This window comes from Musa acuminata, chromosome BXJ1-10 (genome assembly GCF_036884655.1).
Source record: "Musa acuminata AAA Group cultivar baxijiao chromosome BXJ1-10, Cavendish_Baxijiao_AAA, whole genome shotgun sequence".
Classification (NCBI taxonomy): domain Eukaryota; kingdom Viridiplantae; phylum Streptophyta; class Magnoliopsida; order Zingiberales; family Musaceae; genus Musa; species Musa acuminata.
Genome location: NC_088336.1, coordinates 12,751,018 through 12,777,186, shown reverse-complemented (window position 1 = coordinate 12,777,186; position 26,169 = coordinate 12,751,018). Strand labels below are relative to the sequence as shown.

The following is a 26,169-nucleotide window of genomic DNA, read 5'->3' as shown; positions in this document are numbered from 1 at the left end:
TTTGTGAGTTCTAACACATGCAATCTGAATTGCACCGCAACATATTAACCAAATAGTTGTCCAATAACCGTTTGACCCGATGCCTACATAGAGGCTCACTAACCTTGCATGCCAATTGAAAATTTTCATGTAACTTAAACTGTTATATCATAATTGTAATGTTCAGTGATTTGACATACTTGAATGGTCGATAATTTGATAACTATCCTTATAAGATATCTCTCTAATCTCACAGCCATCGTGTATATTGGTCGTAGTGTGACTCATTTTAATTCATTCAAACCATCGCTTGACTAGCTCAATTCTATTTTTTAATTTTTTTTATTCATTCAAATTAATTTTTTGTCCATCTAATACTATATTAGAAATTTTACAATGATTAGTTTGAGTTAAACTAATCAGAGTTTACATATATCAAGCCAAATATCAATTCAATGAAAGCTTAAACTTTTAGTTCAATGAAAACTCTAACCTAATATATATAACTTGACTCTTTCTATTCTTAACAACATGAGACTATCTTCTCGGGATATCTCTTTTCATCTCACACATATGAATTTTTTCAACACAAGTTCAATTCAAGAATTACCTATACTCATTATAAAAAATGTTTTAGGTGCATCCTTAATATCATATGTGTACACTCCTTTATAATTTTTAAAATTTCCAAAACTCCATTGAATTACTCCTTTATAATTTTTAAAATTTCCAAAACTCCATTGACTTACTCCTTTATAATTTTTAAAATTTCCAAAACTCCATTGACTTAAGCATCAAACATACTTTTGTTGCGCACACCTGTAATGCAATTTTGTATAATCATCTATTGAATCTCTTGACTCCTTACCACTAGGCTTGTGACGAACTTACCCAACTTTATGATGTGTCAAACAACTAAAATTTGGATTATCAATAGTATTAACGAGTCTCAATCTTATATGAAGAAAGAATTTGATATGATTGACATGAGTCTTATGAGATATCATTTTGTTATTAAAATTGAGTAAGAAGTAGAAATTTTTATTTCATAAAAGAACTACACCAAAATGAGTCATGAAAAGTTTAAAATTGATAAAAATAAACCTATCGACACTCTAATTAAACCATGTTTAGCACTCGATAATATTGATAGTAGTAAGAAGGTTGATAGCAATCTTATATACTTGGACATTATGTATGGAATCAATTTGATTAGTAGATATACAAAAATATGTAACAAAAATTTACTTTCAAGCTGCTAAAGAATCCTGTATTATCTAAACGAAATTTAAAATTTTGATATTTTTTTATTATTGGAGAAAGTTGTTATTACACAAGTGATGTCCATATGGAAAAAAATACGACTTGTTATATTTTCTACTTAAGATGTGAAGTGATTTTGTGTTCCTCTTAGAAAGAATCAATTGAAACAGTAATAAACTATTTGATTTAGAAACATATACAAGAATGATTGAGATTTGAATAAGATGTGTCGACTATTTATTTTTTTATTATTATTCTCTATTTTTCAATTTATTCAAGAATCCAATGACAAAAATGTACAAGTAGAAAGTAATACATCTTTAAACATAAGATTGGATGGCAAATCTCAGCTTGCAAACTTTATTACGAGGAAGGAACTTAAACACACGCTAATACATCTTTAAAACGCAGTCCTCAACAAGCTCGTCTCTCCTTTCTTCCATACACATCATTATTGTCCTTTGTGTACCCCTTGGATATATATATATATATATATATCTCATCACATTCCTCCATTTATTCCCTTCTCGCTTGGGATTACATAGCTAACATACTGCCCGTGGTGTTCTTCAAAGTTGGGAGATTTCTCCTTCACTCTATGCCCGGACAGTGTCAGCATATCCACGATCTTGCCGACATCGTACGGCCCGCCTTGGCGAACGCAACGGAGAGCCCATCGGAAGGCAGAGAGCCCAAGCAACGCCATCGCCGCCGACAAGCCGAAGCCGACCACCGATGCGGCGACGACGAAGGCCGCCGTCAGAAGGACCGGGCTTAAGAGCAGCAGAAGAGGGGCGGCGACGAGGAGGAGAATGGTAGAGGCTAAGAGGTCGCATCCCATGGTCCCGAGAAGTGGCCCTCCCAAGGCGAGGCTGGCAGCGGCACCGAAGAGGATTTGGGTGCCACTGAGGTGCTGCTGTTCTTGTCGCTGTCCTTGTTTCTGGTGGCGGTGAAAGTAATCGTATCGGGAAGGACTCGATTCTGCGTCTTGTAGCTCCGCCATCTCTTGTGGTGCCCTGGGTTGGTCGTCCACCTCTTCTCGCTCAAGCAGAACGAAAGAAGGGAGAACCGGGTGGGGGGTGCACAAGAGGAGGAGAAGGGAGGCGTTTTAAGACACGTAGGAGACGAGGGCGCGCGCAACGTAGCATGTTTGGGACAGGTGGCTTTGATTCCTCAAGGGGTATGAATGTACTTTGAGGGGGTGAAGCTAAGAGCAAGAAGGCCATGTCAACCACGTCCCGAAAGCAACGCCAATCTACCCCACTGCAGCACAATTCTAGTTATATGAGTGGGGTTAACCAACAATACCTCCTCTCCTTAAACGATTTTTTTTTAATGTTTTCTTTATATATATATATATATATATATATATATATATATATATATATATATATATATATATATATATATATATATCAGATCCTGTACGTGGTTCAGCACAAGTCTGGCCGGCTATACAACTCGATCTCATCCGTCCATCCATCCATCAATGAGATTGCAACCTTTCCTAAACCTAGAAAATGAACCCTAACTCTCTTATTCTTTTCACGAGTAAATACCTGAAACAAACCCCAAAAAATTCCCATAAAGGAAAAGCGCAGAACGATCAACAATTCCTGCGCCGAAAGAGTTTCACACATACATACAAATTTCCTACAAGGAGACCCGAAGCAAAGCCCTAAGATTCACCAACTACAAGATGATCGTCGTCGGATCAGTAGTACCAAAGGAAAGCACGTGCTACGATCAATAATACTCGAGCAATGAAAGAAGACAACGGGGGAAGACGGATCGAACCTTGACAGTGGTCTTGAATCCTGTAGATGGATACGAATCTGGCGATGCAGCCTTCACGCAGAGGAGGATCCCGTGGAAACCCTCGGAGAGAGTTGTTGATCTCGGCGATACGAATGTTCGCCGACATCCGCCCTCGAATGCCTACCGTTTCACTGCAAAACATGGCCGTCGGGTTGTAGCACCGCGAGGGGCATAAGTTGGGTACAAATCGTCTTATTAGGGAAAGTAGATCAGGGCCGCAACGTAATCATCAGAATAATGAAGGTAGATCAACACCGTTCATTTTAAGCAGATAAGTTCTCTACTGACGAGAGTCATAGAGCCAACAACTACAACAGCAACAGAAGAAGATAAAATGCAGATAAGTTCTCTAATGACAAGAGTCATGAGCCAACAACTACAACAGCAACAGAAGATAACAAATGTTGCAGAAAATATAGCTCTATATGGTTACAACATTGAGTGAAAAATTAGAGCACACAAACAACACAAGTGTTATATCATATTGATGTTATCAAATGATTTCACATTGTCAATGGCATTTATCTATCATATTCATTTGAGATCGACATAACTCTTTACCATTTATCAAAATCCACCTGTCACTTAATTATCCAGTCGATGACCATTAATTAGCTTTACTCAGTGTGCCTGGAATCTCCCTACTTTAAAGATGGTTCACCTACTGGAAATGAGAGGAATGAAACAGCTATATAGGAACAAGCAGCACAACCAACTGCTATATATCCGATAATATATTTCTATACGTAGTTTTACCTCATTCGATACATCAAAAACACCATCCTGGAGGAATTTCTTGTGTATCATCGCAGCAGTTTTCAGTTTTAATAAAAGCCTGGTGGCATGAATGTCGCATAGTCAATCGATATTAGAAAAATAAATAAATAAATAAATAAATAACAATGAATATTGGTAATACCGGGAAAAGCTTAAAAAAGCTTATTCACCTCCTCAACAATCTGTGCCGTTTTGGCAGAGGCCTCCATAAAGATTAATCCATGCTCTTTGGCAAACTGTTCTCCTTCCTCGGTGCTCACCGCCCTTGTGTGAGCCGAGTCACATTTGTTGCCAATCAGCATAATTGTCATAGTAGCATTGGCATGTTGTCTTGCATCTTCCACCCAGCTGGCGAGATGATCGAATGTCTCTCTCCTGACAATTAATATAAAGATAAAACAGTATTAGCAACTCATTACCTAAAACTCAAGGATCTGCATGAAGCAATCGATACCTGGTGATATCATATACGAGCAGGGCACCAGCAGCACCTCTATAATAGGATCTTGTAATTGATCGAAAAGATTCCTGGCCGGCCTGCAATATTTAAATCTACCATTTATAAAGCAAATTATGCATCATGTATACCATGCAAATGATAGACCGAAATGGTGCTGGTTCCTTTCGTCAGCAAAAAGTAAAAAACATATTGCATATTATACTGAGAAATAACCATTATGCAACCAAGTTAATTGAAAGACTGTAAAGAAAATAAAAATATATATATATCTCACTCAGATTATAGACAATCTGACAAACAGCTAAGACAATAGAGGATAGCATCAATCAAAGGAAGGATGTGTTCTGGTTCCTTCACAGACCAGTGACATTGTCTTACAACTCTTTAATCTGAGTGATAGCATCAATCAAAGGAAGGAATTTCACGAGGGACAACTATATTTTTAGGTATTAATAAATTTATATATTTAATTTTATATATAGTAAATTATTGTTAATAATAAATTAAATTTTATAATTAAATGGTGAAGTTTATTTGAAAATTTCATCCTGAACTTATAGTAATTAGCTATCAAAATTTTTAGGTTATAATACTATGGGTTATTAGTAAAATTGGAGTGTCTTTGAGCATGTAAGAATCAAAAAATATTTTTGTTTCAGTTAAATTATTCTTTTTTAGATAGATATACTAATATACTTTTAAATTACATGACATGATAAATTCACACAAAGAGAAGAAATCGATTAGAGCATCAATAATTATATGATCTTGTTTATATAAAGTATAATCAAATATTGAAAGATCATCATTATTTATGAAATAATATTAATCCAATCTCATTACAAAACATTGATGATTCAAATGAGTGGTTGGTGAGGGAAATAGGTACAAAATTGCAAGATGTTAAAGATGAGCTTGTATTTGAAGATGAGGCAAGAGCCTCAAATGTTGAAGAATTACAAACACATACAAAACAAATGATGAAAGTAAAAATAAGCACAAAAGCTTCAAGTTCATCTCCTACCATTGTTGAAGAGGAGAAAACTTATTTTGATGAAGATGGACAAGAGGAAGAAAAAGATGATGATATGTTTGAGAATGACGATGTTAATTACGATGATATTTGAATTTGATGTAAAAATTTATTATTTTAAGTCTTTTGACATTTTTGTTATTAGAAGATGGATAATATGACTTGGTACTTTAGACATTTTTAATTTAATATCATATTTTTATTTATATAATCATATTTATCAATTATATTATATATATCTTTTATATTTTAATATTTTAAAGTATCTCACTTCGGTCGGATGAGTGTGTAAGCGAGTGCCTAGTGCCTTAAACATTTTGGAACGTTTGTGCCTTTTAATGCCTAACACTTTTTAAATCATTACTTATAGTGTATTTAAATATAATATAAATTATTTAAAAATTAAAGGAGTTAGAATATTACATCTATTAAACTAAGGAATCTTGATTTTATTAAATAATATTAATGATTTACCTCATGGAGTAATTAATAATCTTGAAATTATTAATAAATCATTAGGGTATGGAGTAAAATGTGGCATACATGAATATTAAAGAGTACTTGAGATGCATATATAGGTACTAGAGAGATAATGAAGCTATTGATATCAATGGTCTCCCAAAGAATCTCCTAGCATTTATCTTATCCAGTGACATGAAAGTACTTAGTTTACTACAATAAGCTTATGTAAATCTTATTGATCATATGATATTCTCTATAGTTGTCTCATAATCTTTAATCCAGACCTCTCAAATATGACAACCCATAAGCCAAATGAGTTACAAGCACATTTTTCAAACCTACAAATTTGTTTGAATAACCCGAATTGATTGTTACAGAGTTAAGGGATGTGCGGTTGAAAAAGCTCAATCTCTTAACTTTCTAACTATTTCATTAATAGATGATTTGGTGGGCAGATTCAAAGGGAGAGTTAATTCAACTTATCTTCATGACCAAGGAATACATTAAAGGGTTTAGTTATTAGCTATAAAATAATAAATTTTATAGTTCTCTGGAGGGTTATTTCATGTACTAGTATTTATTTTTGTATTTTAGAGTTAGAAATAATTCAAAATCTGATTATATTAGCAGAAACTCTTTGAGTTTTCTCTTTTAACTTTGTATCACTTTGGTTTACCATAGAGTGGTAGGTTTAGTCTCAATATCTCTTGGATATTTCCTTAAGTGATGAGTCTTTTTTTTTAAGTTCTGTATACTTGTTTAATTATCTTTAGGATGGTGAGTTTCTGTATCCCTGATTTTAAACTTGATGAATCCATTTATCTCCTTTCTAAAAGTGTTTCTTGCAAATACAACTATTAGCCTTTTTAAATTACATTCCTTATTATCCCGGTATATTAGAGCTAAAGGCTAAAGATCATGGAAAGATGGAATGGAAAAGATTTAATTGGTGAAGATAGTGGCCATGAAGATGACGTCGAGTCCTTGAGGTTGCAGCTACAAATATTACTATATAGTCTACAAGAAAAGAATACAATCATTGAAGAATTTCAAAGAAGAAATAACCAGCATGGTTCTGATGATGATACACCTCCTCACCCAAGGGAGTTAGAAAGATATTAAGCAAGGTATAAGGACAAGACGAGTGGCAGAACAAATATAACCCAAAGTTGGATATTTTGAAGTTTAAGAGTAAAATTAATATTAATGACTTTATTGAGTAGCTTAATATAATGGAAAAAATATTCGAGTTTCATGAACTACCAAAAGAAAATAAGGTAAAGCTTGTGATACTCAAACTCATAAGGAATGTATCTTTTTAGTATGAAAACCTGAATAAGAAAAGAAAATGTAAAGGGAATAGTAAGATTGTGACATAGGAGAAAATGAAAAAAGAGTTGAAGAGGAAATACTTGCCTGATAATTATAAGCAAGAGATCTTTCTCAAAATATATGATTTCAAGCAAAAAGATCTCAATGTGGAAGAGTACATAGTAGAGTTCGATAATCTCATGTTGAAATAAGAGCTTGTGGAACTAGAAGAGCAAACCATTGCAAAGATACTTAGGATATCTGAAATATGAGACTATTAAAGTGGTTCAACTCCAACCATATTAGTGTTGAATAATATGAGTAAGTTGGCTTTAAAAGTTGAGAGGCAATACTGATTGAAAAGGGTTCTCGGTATGGGTCAAAAGAAGGTTATACAAGAGGAGGAAATACTAAGCCTACTCTCCAAAGCAAGGTGTTGTCAAAGGTACAAGACAAGGGTGAAGGGTCTATTGGTAGTGAACAAACACGTAATTCTTCTACATCCAGTGACTGAAAATGCTTCAAATGTCATGGTGATGGTTTGGTATATTGATTCAAATTGTTTAAATAGGAGGATTGTTACTTTTGTTAAAGATCAAAGTGATAGAGAAAGGGATAAAACTAATGACGAACCAGAATATGATGATAATGAGGAAGATATTACTTATGCTGATCATGGTTCGTCTATTGTGTTACAACATAGCTTAAATATATCCTATATGGCTGAGGATAAAAGTTGTCTATTTTGTTACAACATAGCTTATGACAATGTGTGCTTGATGATTATTGATAGTGGCAACTTTGAGAATGTGATATTTTTGAAAATTGTGTAGAAGCTAAAGTTCAACACAATCCCTTATCCACATCCTTACCAATTACATTGGTTGCAAAAGGAAAATAACATCAAGGTAACTAAAAGATATTTAGTTTTATTTTCTATTGACAAACATTATAAAAATAAAGTATGGTGTGATGTTGCTCCTCTAGATGCTTGTTATTTGTGTTGAATAGACCTTGGCATTAGGATAGAAGGATGTTATATAATAGCTACAAACATATTTATTCTTTTAAGGTGAATAAAAAGAAAATTGTTTTAACTCTATTACAACTTTCTGAAACCAGTCCATCAAAAAAGAAAGTTTATGCTCTTATGACTTATGGTAAATGTAATGGTGCAATAGAAAGGGGTGATAATATTTTGACTCTAATAGTAGTATAGGAGAATGAACAACACAAGATACTACCAGCAATTATGAAACTAATCCTAAAGGAGTTTCAAGATATTATACTGAAAGAGATTCCACATGGTCTTCCACCTTTGAGAGACATCCAACATCACATAGATCTTACTCCAAGGGTTGTGCTACCTAATAAAGCAACCTACAAAATGAATCCCAAGGAGTATAAAGAACTTCAAAGGCAAGTGAATGAGTTGATGAAAAAGAGGCTAAATCGGGAGAGCATGAGTCTTTGTGTGGTTCTAGTTTTGTAGATGCTTAAGAAGGATTGTGTTCTTAGAGAATGTGTTTGGATAGCCGCACTATCAACAAAAACATAATTGACTATCGTTTTCCCATTCTAAAATTAGACAATTTACTTGATCAATTGTGTGATGCTTTTATTTTCTCTAAAATTGATTTAAGGAGTGATTATCATAAAATTAGAATGAGGGTTGGAAATGAGTGAAAAACATCATTTAAAACTAGGAATGACTTATATGAATGGTTGGTTATGTCATTTGGGTTATCTAATGCTCCTAGCATATTTATGAGATTTATGAATCATATACTTAAGTTATGCATCAGGTCTTTTATTGTGGTTTACTTTGATGATATCTTGTAAACAACAAGAGTGAAGAGGAGTATATGAATAATCTTAATGAGATCTTTCTTATTTTGAGACAGCAAAAGCTTTATGCTAATCTAAAGAAGTATGATTTATTTACTCCTAGTGTGGTTATTTAGGGTTTGTTATTTCAAAAGATAGAATCATAGTGGATTAAAGTAAGGTAGAGGCTATTCTTAATTGGCAAGAAGATTCATCAAGGGTTTTAGCTATATTGTTGCTTCAATCATCAAATGTAAGGTGATAAATTCAAGTGGATTAATGAGGTTAATCATACTTTGGAGCTATTAAATAAAAAGGTAATCAAAGCTCCTATTCTGCCTAATTTTGATAAGGTGTTTGAGGTTGAATGTGATGCCTCTATTGTGAGTATTGATGCTGTTTTAAGTGAAGAAGGAAAGCCCATTGTCTTTTTTAGTGAGAAGCTAAATGATATAAGGAGATATTCTACCTATGATAAGGAGTTCTATGCCATTTATAGAGCCTTATCTCATTGGAGTCAATATCTTTTTGTCAAGTCATTTATCATATATTTTGATTATGAGAAATTAAAGTTTATTAATCTCTAGCATAAGGCATACAACTTAAGTAGAGTTTTTGCAATCTTATAACTTTACTATTAATCACAAATCTAGTGTTCAAAATGTAGTTGTTGATGAATCGAGTAGAAAGTATTCTTTATTATCAGCAATGGAAATTAAAGCGGTTGGATTTGAGACATTCAAAGATCTTTACGAGAATGCTGTATATTTCAACTCAATATGGTAGAATTGTAAATCAAGTTCTTTTCAGTAATTTTCTATTTTTGATAGTTTTCTTTTTCGAGTTAATGCCTTATGTGTTCCATCTTATTTTTTAAGACAAGTAATTCTGGCCGGAGCTTATGATGGTGTTTTGGGAGAATATTTAGGTAGAAACAAGACTCTAGCTCTTATTCAATCAAATTTCTTTTGGCCTAAGATGATTAGAGATATGGAGAGACTTATGAAGCAATACCGAGTGTGTCATTTGGCAAAAACAAGAAACCAAAATTCTAATTTGTACACTCCGTTGCCGGTGCCTAATGCTCCATGGGAGGATATGAGTCTTGATTTCATTTTGAGACTGTCAAAAACTCAAAGGAACAATGATTCTATTATAGTTGTTGTTGACAAATTCTTAAAGATGTCTCACTTTGTTCCTTGCAATAAATCAAATGATGCATCTCATATTGTTGATTTGTACTTCAAGGATATTGTGAGATTGCATAACATTCCAAAAACTATGGTTTCTGATTGTGATTCAAATTTTTTTAGCTATTTTTAGAGAACTCTATAGAGAAAGCTAGGCATATTTTTGAATTTTAGTAGCTCTTATCATCTACAAACTAATGAGCAAATGAAGGTAACAAATAGAAGCTTGGGAAACTTACTTCGAAACTATGTTGGCAAAAACCTCAATCAATGAGATCTCATTCTTCTACAAATTGAGTTTGCCTACAACCGTTTTATGCATGATAGTATTGGTAAAAGTCTTTTTGAGGTTGTTTATGGTGCCAATACTACTAGTCTTTTAGACTTAGTTCCTCATTCTATAACTAAAAAAATTAGTGGAGATATTGATGAGAGAGGGAAACAGATAAAGAAGTTGCATGAGAGTATTAAAGTAACCATTGAAATACAAAATGAGAGGTATATGCAGACTATAAACAAACACAAAAAACATGTGTACTTTAATGAGGGTGACTTGGTTTGGATTTATCTAAGGAAGAAGAGATTGTCACTAAGCAAATTTGAGAAATTAAAACCAAAGACTAATAATCCATTTAAGATGCTAAAGATAATTGACAAGAATATTTATGAGATCGAGCCATTAGGAGATTATGAAATGTCTCTAACATTTAATATAGCTTATTTAAGTCCTTATCATATCGATGGAACAAATGAGGACTTGAGGACAAGTCTTTTTTAACCAAGGGTGATTGACACGAGAGTACTTAATTTACTATAATCAGCTTGTGTAAATCTTGATAATCCTATGGCATTATCTGTCACCCACAATGCTTGTCCCATAGCCTTTAATCCGGACCTCTTAAATATGACAACTCATAAGTCAAATGAATTGCAAGCTCATTTTTCAAACTAGTAGATGACCCAAGTTAATTGAATAGCATGAATTGATTGTTAAAGAGTTAAGAGGCATGCCTTTATAGGTTGAAAAAGCTTAGTCTCTTAAAGTTTCAACTATTTCATTAATAGATGGTTTAGTGGGCAGATTCAAAGGGAGAGTTAATTCAACTTATCTTCCTGACCAAGAAATATATTAAAGGACTTAGTTATTAATTACAAAGTAATAAATTTTATAATTTCCTATGCATAGAGGGTTGTTTGATGCACTAGTATTTATTTTGATATTTTAGAGTGAAAACAGTTTAAAATTTGATTGTATTGATAGAAACTCTTTAAGTTGTTTTTTTAATTCTATATCTTTTTTATTTACCATAGTAGTCGGTTTAATCTCTATATGTGTTAGCTATTTTCTTGAATAGTGAATCTTTTTTTAAGTTCTGTATCATTATTTAATTATCCTTAAGGTAATGCATCTTTGTTCCATTATGATTTTAAACTTGATGAATCCATTAATCTCATTTTTAAAAGTATTTTCAGTAAATATAACTATCAATCTTTTAAATTTCATTCCTTATTATCCCGGTATTATCTAGTTTTCCCTATTAACTCTCTAACATTCTATAAATTACCCTCTACCCATTGTATATCATTTTGGGACAAAACTTTTTTTTCCTAATAAAATCTCACCAATCATATAAATATGTTGACATGGAACTCCCTGAACAAAACCATCTTTTTTTCTTTTCCAATAAAATCCCACCAATCATACAAATAAGGTGACAAGGAACTCTGGCTCCCAAACTTACTCTTCACGACTAAGCAACTTTCCTAGCCAAAATACTACTGAAAATATGCATACCCCAAATAGTAATACAGTCTAAAATACTCTTGATAATTCAAATAATCATAAATATAAGAATGCATGAATCCTCTAAACTAGATACTATATCTTAGATACAAATTAGCTTCAATAGACTTCAAATCAGAACCATAATGATATCAAACCACTTAATAAAGACCAGTAGAAAATAGAAAGGATATGCCCCATCAAACCTTTAAACCTCAAGAATTTTCTTTGGCTAAAACCATTTCCTAAATTAGCACTTTCTTGGAGACTGATGCAACACCTTGAACAAAACCCATATAATCAAGAGACACTTAAAGTGATATAAAAATATGTACTTATTTACCTTATTAGCTTTTTCTTGGATCTTAAAAGATTCATGGATTGCTCTGTTACTCTTGGATAAAATACTTATATGTTAGTTTATTCATTATCTTATATTATAAATAAAGATATCACCATAATGCAATTATGTAAAGTAACTACCTCAACTGCTCAACTCACTGATGCTTCTCTCTCTTAAATCAAAACTACAAAGATTTATTGCCTTTTATTTCGTTACACAGAGATCACATCCACTAGTATAGACATCATATTCTACTAGAAGTTCAAAGTTCATTTTGAAAAACCCATCTCATGTTCTTGTCAAACATACAGGCAAATGCTGAATTGCTAAAAAGTTATACATAATGTATCAGAAGTACTAATACACTAGAGAAAGAGAGAGTAGATACTAACAGTATCCCATATCTGCAAATTTATGGGCTTGTTGTCAATAGTTTATCATTCTGGCCCCAAATTCAACACCAATTGTCAAGTCATGCACAGGTCGGAAGCGCTTGTCTTCCGAAGACATTATTTCCCCACTCCTGCAGATGGAGGAACGGTGAAAAACCAAAAACACTGTCATGATCAGCAGGGTCAATTTGCTAATAACTAACTACTACCTTTCTAATATTATTTACTTCGTATCGTCACATATAAAATTATAAACGGTATATTTAATATAATACTCATGTATATTCATATCTTTTGGTTTGTTCATGCTTGCACAGAGGGATGATCGAAGGCTTAACAATCTCATTTTAGTTAGGTTTGATGATCATCCTAGGCTTGCAAATAAAGGTTATGTCATGTGGATATTTATGAAGATTTCGATCTTTAGTGGACCATTTTGGATCCTTTGTTGTGCGACCGTTCAGAGCTTATGAAGTCTTTTTGTAATTTGCATTGGTTACGAAGTATTTCCTGAAATTATTGCTTATGGATCCTCAGTGAAGCGCTATCTCTAACCCGTTTTCTTTTTTATAAGTCCTGAGAGACCATAGGAGATTTCGCGGAGGTTGACCTTTGCGGACAGACACGCAAGGGTGCCGCATGACTTAGGCAAAACCAGATAAGTCCGTAACAGATGGTATCAAAGCGGGACAAGCACTCATAGAAACACTTGGCATGTAAATGTGGGGGACCTAGTGGAGCTACGTTTTGGGCAGCCAACACGTGCGACTGTTTGGGGGAAACCGTGCATGAAGATATAGGGAAAATGAGTCGCTCAGAGGTGTGGACATCTAAGATTAGCATTCAAATGAATAACCAACTCTTTGTGTAAGAGTCACTACGAGGACAAACAAGCTAGGAAGAATACGTAGCGCACAAAGGTTGAAATGACTGAATTTGAGTTATGGCTCAATGTTGACAACCATACTTGATGGTACTCAAGGCAAGAGAGACGCTTGGTAAAGGATGAGAAGTAAGGTGGAATGAGTTGTCCAACGACTGAAAATATTGTGCAAAGCTCACAGAGGTGAAAGGAATTACTAACTCGAAGAATTCAGTACTTATATAAGGGCTTATATGCGAACGATGGAGTGTTCGTGGCCATCCCAAGGTGACCGAAACTCAATGCCATGGAGCATTAAAACTTTCCCTTCAGCCTAAGATGGATATATCCGTAGGAGGCTGAATTATGCAACGAGTTTAGCATGTTACAAAGTCTTAGGGGTGTAGCAAGCGCTATATTGAAGTGGAGTCACAATCTAGCAAGTACGTTTGCGAGAGGAAGAATAATGCACAGTTTGTTTAGCAAGATAAAGTAGTCTAAGGGGATAGTGGTCTCCGAAACTTTCAGAGAGAAGGAAACAAAGAAAGAAGTTGCTCCAATGAGACAGATATCTAGGAGGGATAAGTCTCGACTCTCGAGAGGGAGAACCATATGTAACGGACCACACATGTTGAGGAAGAGTACCTCAAAACGACTTCATAAAGCTCAATGGACTGAGCAAGGGGCGAGGAGTCATCGCATGATCTTGCTTGAGATAATGCATTAGAGGAATACATTGCGAGATCAAGTGAGGAAGCGACCCAAGGTAACATAAGATAAAGGTACACTTAGAGTCGATATGGAGATCGGACTCAATGAAAGGCTGACTCGTGGAATGATGAGGGTAAGGGCCACTATCAACTCAATACAAAACGAGGAGCAGAGCAACTTGGGTGTAACTTGGTGAAGCACCCAAGCTGCATGAAGGGAGCTGACATAGAAGATAAAACATGGAGCAGAGGCACAGAGTTGTCCTTAGACAAAGGTCTAGGATATGAACTCTTATAGAGGCAAGAGCAAGGTCATGTCATTCTATGGGTCATTCATTTTGATGGAACGTACTCATCTTGCATTGTGCCAAAGACGAAAGGAGCTTCTAGGCACATGCACCTTATCTCAGAGAAGCATTTGATAGAGGAACCAAGACGACTCAACTTGCGAAGGCGAAGCTGGGTTTAGAAGGCTTTGGCACAAGACAAAAGGATATGGAGATGGGTACTCTTGAAGAATATGCTACAATGTTGTCAATCAAGTTGTCATGAAGGAAGAGGTGCATAGTGAAGATTGTGCTGGTAAGGGCAGAGGCACAGTGAAGTTGGTGGACTTTGGGAGCTACTAGGTGGCGGACTGTTCTAGAGCAGTGCTTCGTCTAGGTGTGACCCGAGAGCGGGTGGACAAAAGTCGATTGCTAAAGGAGTGAACACAATCGAAGTTGGAAGAGACCTTGTGATGTATTGGCAAAAGCCACATATGGAGGGATCACAATCCGAGTTTATCTCACAAGAATCAGAATACAATGGAGATGTCACCAGGAAGCGACATGGTGTAAGGGTCATGGTGAAATAGTTTGTGATAATTATATACATACGAATCTAGTCCCGTGAGAGACTATATCATATGGAGGTATAATCGAGAGCTACTAGGAGCTCCACTTCGGTGAACAACACAACGACAAGAAGGGCTATGGAGTCAAGAAGTGAAAGCTATTGTACTGCAAAGGCGGGTCTTCCATGCATGCATTAAATTTTGCATCGAATAAAAGCCTTAGTCATTAGCATACGGGGGCTGTGTACCACCGAGGAAAAAGTTCAAATGCAAGTACCAATGAGTCTCATGGGAGGGACTTGATCATGTAGAGGTATGTCAGAGCGGTTGGACTACTTCAGAGCCCATATTTGCTTAAGGGATCATAACAAGTCAGAGGATAAGACCGAGTAAGCGAACGTTGCAACAACATGATGGCAGAGGCCATGCATAAGAGTTACAGTCTGTCTTTCCATTGACCAAGAGGAACTGCTTAGAGAACATAAAGGTGTTGAAGCAAGGGGTCAAAAGAGGCGAGGAAGTGATGACGAGTCCATAGGGACTTAGCTACCCAAAACTAAGCATCAGTTAGAATGGAGGTGGACTCGGAGGAGTGCCACAAAGACAGATCTACCAATCATGAATAAAGGGATACTGATGCGAGTCGATGGATAGTAGGGCCATGAGCATGGCAGTGCCATGGTACCACAAAGGTGGGACTTCCGTGAAGTCATCGATCCCTTACTCTCATGAAGGAAGAGCGTTTGGTCGTGAAAGGGACCGAGAAGGTGGAGAATATAGAGGTAAACTCCAAGTATCGAGATAAGGCTGAATGATAGAGGCTAGGGAACTTCGTAGGATAGGTGTCAACGAGCTTCTCATCAAGATAGCCAAAAGTGGAGGACTTTGGGTCAATACAAGAGTGCACGACCAAGGAACGAAGGAGGCAATATGCTGTGTTGTATCTTTGCTACTCAGTGGAGTAGGCGATTGGGTTGATGGAAAAGACGATACAATCTTAGAAGCGACCAAAACTATTAGAGACTTACTCCAAGTTGGGGTGAAAACTTTCTGCATTCTAGAAGTTCGATGGCATTGAGAAGATGAATCACAGTAACTAACTCAACGCAAGGAGTGCAAACACTTTAAATACTTCAGAAGTATAAGCAAAGAGCAAGCAAAGGCCAATAACTAGCTCGATGCATGGAGTACAATACTCGAGGAGGCGGGAGAAGTCAAGTAACCTTTGCTTTCTCAACTCTTAAGAGAATGGGTGAAACCAAATAACCTAATTCTCTTATCTATCCAGTAGAGGGGCTCTGCATATATTCAAAGACCCTTCGAAGAAACCAAATGGAAGACAATAGTTATCAAATCCTCACCAATGGTAATCAATGCTACTAAGAGTAGATTATTCACTTCATTTCCCAACAGAATGTCAATCGAAAGTAGAAGTGATGGCAACCTACTTGGAAGTGATAACTAAGTGAAAAAGAGGCGATGGGCAAATTTTATAGAGGAATGACCCAAAAACTTCAAAAGTTTGTAAGGCGATGCTTGTTAAAGCTCCAACAAGCATTCACCCAGTTCAAGCAATATGAGGCATTTGAGAGACTAGTGCATAGTAAGGATAGTCTTTTCCTTCATCTAAAGGATCTATAAGAATCAATAGGGATCAACACGACTCAACCAACCTCACACTAGAGTCAGAGTCATTAGCGAGTTGAAGCAACATAGCGGATCAAAAATTTGACTACTCAACAACAGCGGCAAAGTGTAGTTGGGAGCCAGGAGGCGTATTGTAGTTGGAGCAGAAGATTAAAGACTCAGCAAATGTGAGGAGTTGTAGCGTCGACAAAAGCTTCAATGAGGACATCAAAGGAATAAGTGGGGGAAAATGTCACAGACAAAACTGTAAACATGGTATTTAATGTAATCCTCATGTATGTTTGTGTCTTTTGGTTTGTTTATGCTCTGCATAGTATATAGAGAAACGGTCGAAGGCTTAACATCCCAATTTTAGTTGGGTTTGATGGTCATTCTAGGCTTGCAAATAAAGATTGTGTCATGTGGACACTTATGAGGATTTCGATATATAGTGAACCATTTTGGATCTTTTGTACAACTGTTCAGAGCTTATGAAGTTTGTTTATTATTTGCATTGGTTACGAAGTATTTCATGAAATGACTGCTTGTGGATCTCGAATGAGGTGCTTTCTCTAATCTATTTTCTCTTTTATAGGTTCTAAGGGATCACAAGAGGTTTTGGGGAGGCTGACCTTTGCGGATGGACACGTAAGGGTGCTGCATGACTTAGACAAAACTAACTAAGTCCGTGACAATATATCAAAAAAAAAATACTTTGACGAGAACTAGAAATACTACGACAAGAACTAGAAAAGAGGATCAATTATATGACACTCGATCCTCGCTCTCAAGACGAAAAAGGTGATCCCGAATCATTCAAAACTCACTGAATGGTTAGGCTTTTTGTTAATTGGCTTGATGTATAATATTACCCACTCTGTGTTCCTATACAAGGATGCCAGTATAATGTCTAACCGGCATGATGAAAGATTTGGCGCAGAATAATGTTTCTGGTTCAGTTACGTATTTAAATTTGTTTTCAGTCTACTCATTTATTTATGTATGTCTGAATCTCGGATAAAAATTTGATGTATTGTTATCTCCCAAGTGGAGCTCTCCACCTCCAGATATGATGTCGAGGTAAATCAGTAAAGTTCAGTATATTTGACTGGCATGTTTCCTTTCATGCCTCAATCAATAAAAATATGACATAAGTAGTTTCACGGTAATTGCTGTTAAAATGATCACTGAGATGACGGATGAAAATGGTATTGGCCATTGGAGTAGCGCAACTGATGTAACGTTTTGTTTTGGAGCAGCACAACTGACATAATAATGATCGTTAAGAAGATCTTGAGTGTTGACGTGGTCGATCAATTTTGTCATTACGTGCAGTATTAGTGTTCCACTCTGTCATCTGTGTTGGTCCACGTGCCTAATTGAAAGGATAATTTTTCCCGTATCTTATATATATAAAGTCTCATATCTTATCTAAAGATTCACAAATATTTTATTATTACACCAGTATTAGTGTCCACAAGTGCATGATTTTAACTCTTATTATTATTATTATTATTATTATTATGGATCCTGATTTTTGTAATGGGTGCTGAACTTTCTTGTTTATACCTACAAAATATATACAACACTGAAGGATGTTAACATTGGTGATAAAACACTCCTGCAAAGGCAAGCAGGCTAAGATTAGAGAACAGTTGTCAATTTACATTGTGGATGAACATTACATTTATAACTAACTACAGATTGACTTGTTTAATAACCTGTATCTGCAAATGCGTGAGCTTCTGGATCTTGAGTTCACTGAAGGAACGACGCAAGAAGTAAAGATTATGGAAGATGCATCTGCAGGCTTGCATTTGTCATGCAATCGACTCCATTGCCTGATAATATACATCATTTAGATTTACATGTCGGTCTCCAATACAAATCCATGCATTTGAAAGACACACTGTTTTGCTTTAGGGAATACACTCTTGGAGAATTCATAGAAACAATGGAAGTAGCTGGAGAAGCAAATGAGGAGACTAATTATGATGCCGAACAAAGGTTATAATCCTTAAGATGGTCTGCGTTATAGCGAGGACGAAGAGGAAGATAGCTGCAGACAGTGAGACGATCGCCCAAGGATTACCGAAGTAATCATGATTCAGCGTTGCCCGCCATTTGTTACATCTGGTGTTGCAGTGCTTGTTGACGTCCCTGAAGATGCTCGAAAGATGGCACTCGTTGTCGTTGATCGCCACCTCCTTGCAGAGTTTGTTGAAGAGAAGGGCGATCTCTTTGCTGTCGCCCAAGCCGCTGACGATGATTCCACATTTCTGGAGCAACGCGACGTCTGCAGCGGTGTCGACGATGCAATCCATGAGCGACGCGTAGGCCGTGACATGAGAGCTGACCTCGTCGTAGCACTGCTCGAACGCGATGAGGTTCCTGAAGAGTGCGTTGGTGCCGTCATCGACCTGAAGCTGGGGGATCTCCATCTTCTTATTCTTAAAGCTGATGTCCAGGAAACTCGTCGCCTCCTTCTTCCTCCTGAAGTGGACTCCAGCCTCCCTGAGTTTTGTCGCACTCGGAATCCATCCCAGCAGGGAAACGGGCTCGTCCGTCACCTCCGGATCTTCTCCACAGCAGCATAACCTGTTCATCCACTGTAAGGAGCGGTTGGAGTCGGACGACTGGCTCTTCATCTTATCAAGCTTCTTTGGTGGGGTAACGCGAGAATGAAGAAGATGAAGGATGTGGTGAAAATCCACGCTCCGGGACGGAATTTGAATCTTGAAATCCACGCAGCCATCAAGAAAGTTGATCATAAGACCTGTTAGCTGAGGAGACCGGTCAGGAATAGCAGAGTCCAATAAAGTCTGGAGGAGAGAGAAAGGGAGCTGGTTTTCCAGCATCAACATATCCCTCGCTAATACCAATAGGGACGATGGGCTTGTGATTGGATTCTGGGCAGCTTCCAGTCCTCCCTGACCTTTCCAGTACAATAACATCTCGATCACAAAGCAGCCGTCAAGCAACATCATTTGGAGGAAATCGTTGCTGCTCTTGTCCACCTGTTCTGAATAGGCCATGCGTATGTCGCGCTCTTTATCCTTGATCTCCGAAAGGTAGTCTGCCAGGCCCATGTGAGGGTTTCGGCCCAGGAATTGCTTGAGGTAGTGCCATTTGATGTGGTTCATGGCTTGCAGGCGAGGCTTGTCATGGTGGTAGGGACCGATCGAGACGATCATCGGCTCGTAGGCGTCGGGATCACTGTCTCGGATGTGGTTTGGGACTCTGTAGATGGTCGGCCGCTTGGTGCGCCATTCCTCCCCCCACTGTGTGTCCTCCACCCTCTTCTCCAAGAGTCTTACCCATTCCATATCCAGAGCTATCACAGCGGCCTCCTCTACAGTATTCATCTTCTACTTGTTTCCACAGGATTAATCTATCTGTTTTTGACAAGAACAGATGGAAAAAGGATAGCAGGAACAAATTCACGACCATTTGGAAACGAATCTATAAATATTGAAACATGAACTGGCAACATATATTATCAATGTTCAGGTTGAGTGAGCATCAGCTTCTAGATCATTTTGCAACAGCTAAACCTCTATTACAGTACCATAGACAATACCATAGCAAGAGCTGAACGTTTTGAATCCTTGTGTTACTGCTTGTCCCTAATTGTTTGGGGATAGTTAAAATGTCCAAACCAATCATAATCATTTTAATAAGGCTTACTTCATCCCTATTCGTAGGGGTTTGAGCAATTTTTTTTTAGAAATATAATATATATTCTAAAAATAAAGTATCAATACGTTTATCCTTTTACCTCTTCTTCTTCGACTATACTATATCAATAGAACATTTTTGCACCAATATTTACTGTTTAATATCCCCAAAAAAGAAAAATATTTTAAATAAATAAAGTTTAGTTAGAAAGATTTTTGAAAAGTAGAGATTTTAGAATTAGGAAACTAATTTTCCTTGCAAAAAGGAAAAGAGTGCTACTGAAGCTAGCAAGCATGCTATATATGATATACGACCAATAAGTCAACTGTCTAGATTACAACTTTCCTTTTTTAATCCTTTCTTAGGGTTGGTTTGGTCGATGGATTTTTTATTCCTCCGGTCATGGAGTGGTATATTAAAACTTTTATATGTGGATTAAGATGGGACGCAGGTAAAACAAATCAAATGCCAAACCATATAAGATAGGAAACTCATTGCAAGTATGATTCTAAGGGAAGGAACAACCTATTTCGATTAAGGAGAATACCTATAGCGTAATTCTAAAATTATGAAAAAAGAGAAAAGGGAAAACGAAACAAAAAGGAGAAAAAGAGAGGAGAAAAAGGGAATCACAAAGAAGATAAAAAAAATACAAAAATTCCTCTACCAAAGACCAATCAATAAAGAAAATAATCATAAAAAATGATATTATTTTTTAATTGCACCCTAAGAGAGAAGACAAGAAATGACATAGTAAGGAGACAGCACGAGCATAGAGAGGCAGGGAGGGTTCTCTTTGGTTGATCTACTGTCTCTCCTTCTACCTACCTAGAATAAAAATAGTGAGTCATCTATTCTATTAAGTAACATGATAGACTAAAGTTTATATAGAGTAAAATAAAAATAGTGAGTCATCTATTCTATTAAGTTACATGATAGACTAAATTTTATATAGAGAAGTTTCGTATAAAAAGGTTGATTGCCATATAAGGTTTAGAATATTTTTATCTAACATGACCAAATAAATAGTGCTTCAAATGATTTCACTGACAGGTTGATAGGATTAATGACATCAGATGAAGGTCATCTCCATTTCACAGTGAGAGGGCAGAGTCGACCAAATTTATTAGTTGGTTAAGCTACTGCTATAATATGGAATAACACATAAGAAAGATCTTGAAAAGAGTTTTTGTTCGATTCTTGAAATAACACATCAGAGGTGCGTTGAGGGTGTCCCCCACTCAAGTCAACAAGTTTTCCAAATAGAGCTTTTCTAAGGAGAAAGAGAAGTTAGAAAAGAGGAGAGAATTTTCCTGAACTTTCTAAAAATAAGTTTTGGGGTCAGTAGAATTATATTGTGCCACGAGAGAGGGTTGTTTTTTTAATTCTATGTGGTACTTGAGGATATTTTCAATTTAATGCAAGTTGTATAGGTTAGTTATAGGAGCCCTATAAGTCAATCACCTGATATGTTGTGACGATTTTTTTACTTATTATTATTGGTATTTTATCGTATATTATCTGGATATATATTATGATGTTCTTGGATTTGTATAATAAGAATCGGATCATGATGAGAACACGATAATCAGATCGATTCGCTTTTAAATACATACCCTAAATCATCCTGATCATAGATTACTCGAGAAGGACATCGAGATAACCAAATAGACCAGTGCATTATATACTCGTCCATATGATGGAGGCGGTTTATCTCATAGTCGCTCGTTTGGGGACATTAGAGATACAGTACAGATGCTCATTAGAGAATGAGCTCATTAATTGATCTGTTTATGGAATACTAGATGATTAATGATACCTGATGTGAGACAATGATTCCGTAGTCTTAATTGTATATTTAGTCCTTAGACTTGAGATACCAAAGATACTCTATATGAGTACTCCATTCTTTGAAACTGGATTTACAAGTTTGGAAGTTCCAGATATAGTATAGTTAGTTCTCGGGAATGGTAGCCAACCTTACAAAGGTAATTGAGTATAAAAAAAGAATCGTTTACTCTCAATATTACAAGAGGAATATCCCATGTATGCTCACTCAGACAAAATCCTTAGCTAGGGTCGTTCGGATTGAGAAAGTAGGAGTTCTCCGAAAGAATCCAATTAGAGCAAGACTCAAATAGGATTCCGTATGGGCTTGATATTACAATGCCCAATATATGATCTATGAGATATTAGATGGATGAGAGACTATAGATATACGATAATTAAGGATAAATAAGTCCGTTAGATAGATCTCTTGTACCGTGTAGGGACTATGGCGTAGTGGCCTAGTACGTCCATAGTTAGTGAGTTAAGTAAATTATTATCGAGATAATAATTCACTATATTAGAAGGAGTTCTGAGTTAGAAGTAATTCTAAGTCAAAAGTAGTTATGACAGGATCAACTCACGACCAGCTCGGTATCAGACCTAGAGGGTCATACACATATGGTGAATATTATGACGAGTAGGGATGCAAATATAAGATATCTGTGGAGTCCCTAGTTTGGATCCTTAGATAAGATCCAATTGGATAATTGGATAGAGATTCAATTAGATAATTGGTAAGAGATCCAATGAGGATAGGATCCATTAAGCATTAAGCTACTTGCACCTCTATAAATAGGAGAAACCTCACGGTTCATAGGTTAGAATTTATGATAGTTGCCCCTCCTATTCTCATCAACCTCCTCTTCTCCTCCTTGGCTCTGATTGCCTTGTGGTGCACGTGGAGAGGAAGAACCCACAATGATCTACTCCATTGGATTACCGTTGTGTCCGTTGTGTGGATCACCACTAGAGAGGAGTACTGAGTTCTCTTTCATCGACTCGATTGGATCTAAAAATTTAAGGGATATACGGTCTCCCTAGGTAACACTTATAATATGATATGTGTAATTTTTTAGTTTTGTAGTATTCTCGCACACCAATTGTCACATCACTACCAAATACTTGATTTTAGGAAATTTGATTTTATTTTTATTTTCCACTATGCATGGGATACCGACCCACGATTTTCCAACGGTATATCCCAAAGTAATGTGGGCTTGAAATAGAAGACTAGCCTCTTTTAAGACTATTTATCCAACTAGTGACAATAGATGTTCTTAACACCATTTCAACCAATCTGATGATCATTATCTAAGGTGTTGAAAAATTTGGGGGCAACATCACATACGCAACAGAAGAATATAAAAACAAAATCCTCAAATTTCTCATAAATTATGTGTGTCATCATGCGAAGATTGATGCGTAAAATCCGTGAAACTTAAAACTACGCATATTAAAGATTGTGTTACCTAAAGAGATTGTATATCCCTGAATCCCTATAGAGATCTAGGAGAGGGTAAAGGAGGTCAAGCGTCCTCCTCTCTAGTAGTGATCCACAGAGTAGGGCTGCGATAATGCTCCTCAAAACTCTAAGCCTGTTATTTGAGGAGAAGAGGAGGAGAATAGAAGAGGTAACCCAAAATGACTTAACCTTAATGGAGCATATGAACCATTGGTTCCCTCCTATTTATAGAGGTCCGCTATCAACTTAACCCTAATGGATCCTGCCTTATTGGGTATTGGATCTCCATCCAACTACCTAAGCCTCTTATATTATTGGATATTTATCCAATAATCTCTCAATTGCTCTTATTGGATCTCATCCATAAGATCCAATAATTTATGGGCTTATTGGATATCAAATAAGGTAGGGGCTCCAGTAGATATCTTATATCTAAACCTCTATTCATCGCAATGCCTACCATATGTGTATGACTCTCTAGGCCCAATATCGAGCTGGCCATGAGTTATTTCTATTAGAACTCCTTTTGGCTTAGTGAATTATTATCTCCATAATAATTCACTCAACTCATCGATTGCGGATAGCATAGTCCCCAGATGATATAAGAGAATCCAATCCATTAGACCCGTCTATCCTCAATTATCATATACCTATAGTCTCTCATCCATCTAATATCCTAGAGATCGTATATCGAGCATGGTGCTGTCAGACCCATACGATTTCTGCTCGAGTCTCATTCTAATCGGATTCTCCCTATGAACTCTTTCTCTTTTAATCTGAATGACTCTAGCTAGAGATTTGTCTAAGTAAGAACACATGGGATATTCTTCATATGACACTGAGAATGAATGATCCTCTATCGGCACTCAATAGTTCTCGTAAGATTGGCTACCACTCCCGATGATCGGTTGTGCTAGATCTGAAACCTTCAGACCTATAAATCTGACATCAAAGAGTGGAGTACTCATACAGGATATCCTTGGTATCTCAAGTCTAAGGACCAGATATGCCACTAGGACTACAGAATCATTGTATGACAATAAGACATAATCAACCATCTAGCATTCAATAAGCGGATCAATCAGTAAACTCATTCTCCAATGAGCATTTGTACTGTATCCCTAGTATCCCCACATGAGCAGCCATGAGACCAGCTGCATCCATCATATGGATGGGTATACAGCATACCAATCTATCCGATTATCTCGATGTCCCTCTTGAGTAACATGTGATCAGGATTATTTAAGGTATGTATTTAAAGGTGAATCAGTCTCATTATCGTGATCTCATCATGATCTGATTCCCATTGCATAGATTCAAGGACATCACAATATATATACATGTGTATATGCAACAATCAATATAAAATGATAAAATACTAAAATATAATAAGCAAAAAAACTGTATGTCAAGTCACACGTGTCATCACTCACGTGATTGGCTTGCAGGGCACCTATGACTAGTAATCACATATGTAACGAAAGAACAAAAAATAAAAATCCTAAAATTTCTCACAGAAAAGAAGGTTTCATCGTTGAGCGAAGATTGATGCATAAAAACCCGCAAAATCGAAAACTACATATATAAGAAAGATGTGTTACCTAGGGAGATCATATATTTTTGAAAACCCACAGATCTATGGGAGAAGATAAAGGAGGTCAACTATCCTCCTCTCTAATGGTGATCCATATGGCAGGAGTTACAAAGATGCTCCTTAAATCGCAGCCCAAATCTCCTCGCTACGCGCACTATATAATCAAGAAGGGGTCGACCCTTCTTGCTATCCACATGCCCCAAATAGGAGCTATTAGCCAAGAAGGAGAGGGGGAGCGGAGAATATGATGTGACAACCAAAAGGGGTCTAGCCTATGACCCTTTAGTTCCCTCCTATTTACATAGGCCCATTGTCAACTTAACCATAATGGATCCTGCCCTATTGGGTATTGAATCTCCATCCAACTACCCAAGCATCTTGGATTAGTAGGTTTCTACATATCCAAGATGCTTGTTGGATATCAAATAAGATATGAGCTCCAATAGATATCTCATATTCGAACATCTATTTGTCGCAACATCCACTATATGTGTGTGACCCTCTAGGCTCAATATCGAGCTGGCCATGAGTCATACCAGTTAAAACTCCTTTTAGCTCAATGAATTATTATATCTATAATAATTTACTCGACTCATCGACTGTGGACATACTAGGCCACTACGTCATAGTCCCTAGACGATACAAGTGAATCTAATCTATTGGACCTATATGTCCTTAATTACCATGTATATATAGTCCCTCATTCATCTAAATATCCAAAAGACTATATTCTAAGCATGGTGCTGTTAGGCCTATATAGTTTCTACTCGAGTCTCTCTCTAAAAGGATTCTCTGAGAGAACTTTTTCTCTTTTAATCTGAATGACCCTAGCTAGAGATTTTTCCTGAGCAAGAATATATAGGACATTCGTCTATTGACACTAAGAGCGGATGTTCCTCTATTGACATTTAATAACCCTCATAAGGTTGGCTGC

General features: G+C 36.4%; 1 protein-coding gene and 1 pseudogene across 1 annotated transcript in view; both read right to left on the bottom strand.

Annotated features, from left to right (window-relative positions):
• Positions 1–3,409: 3,409 nt before the first annotated feature.
• LOC103999894 (ras-related protein RABB1c-like) lies at positions 3,410–14,237 on the bottom strand (annotated as a pseudogene).
• Positions 14,238–18,487: 4,250 nt separating this feature from the next.
• Positions 18,488–26,169, bottom strand: part of LOC135594873 (UPF0481 protein At3g47200-like) — a 38,822-nt gene continuing 31,140 nt past the window's right edge. The window contains exon 2 of the mRNA XM_065085378.1: positions 18,488–20,066. Within this exon, the coding sequence (XP_064941450.1) occupies positions 18,657–20,036 (1,380 nt within the window). The 5' untranslated portion in view covers positions 20,037–20,066 and the 3' untranslated portion in view covers positions 18,488–18,656. The remainder of the gene's footprint in view (positions 20,067–26,169) is intronic.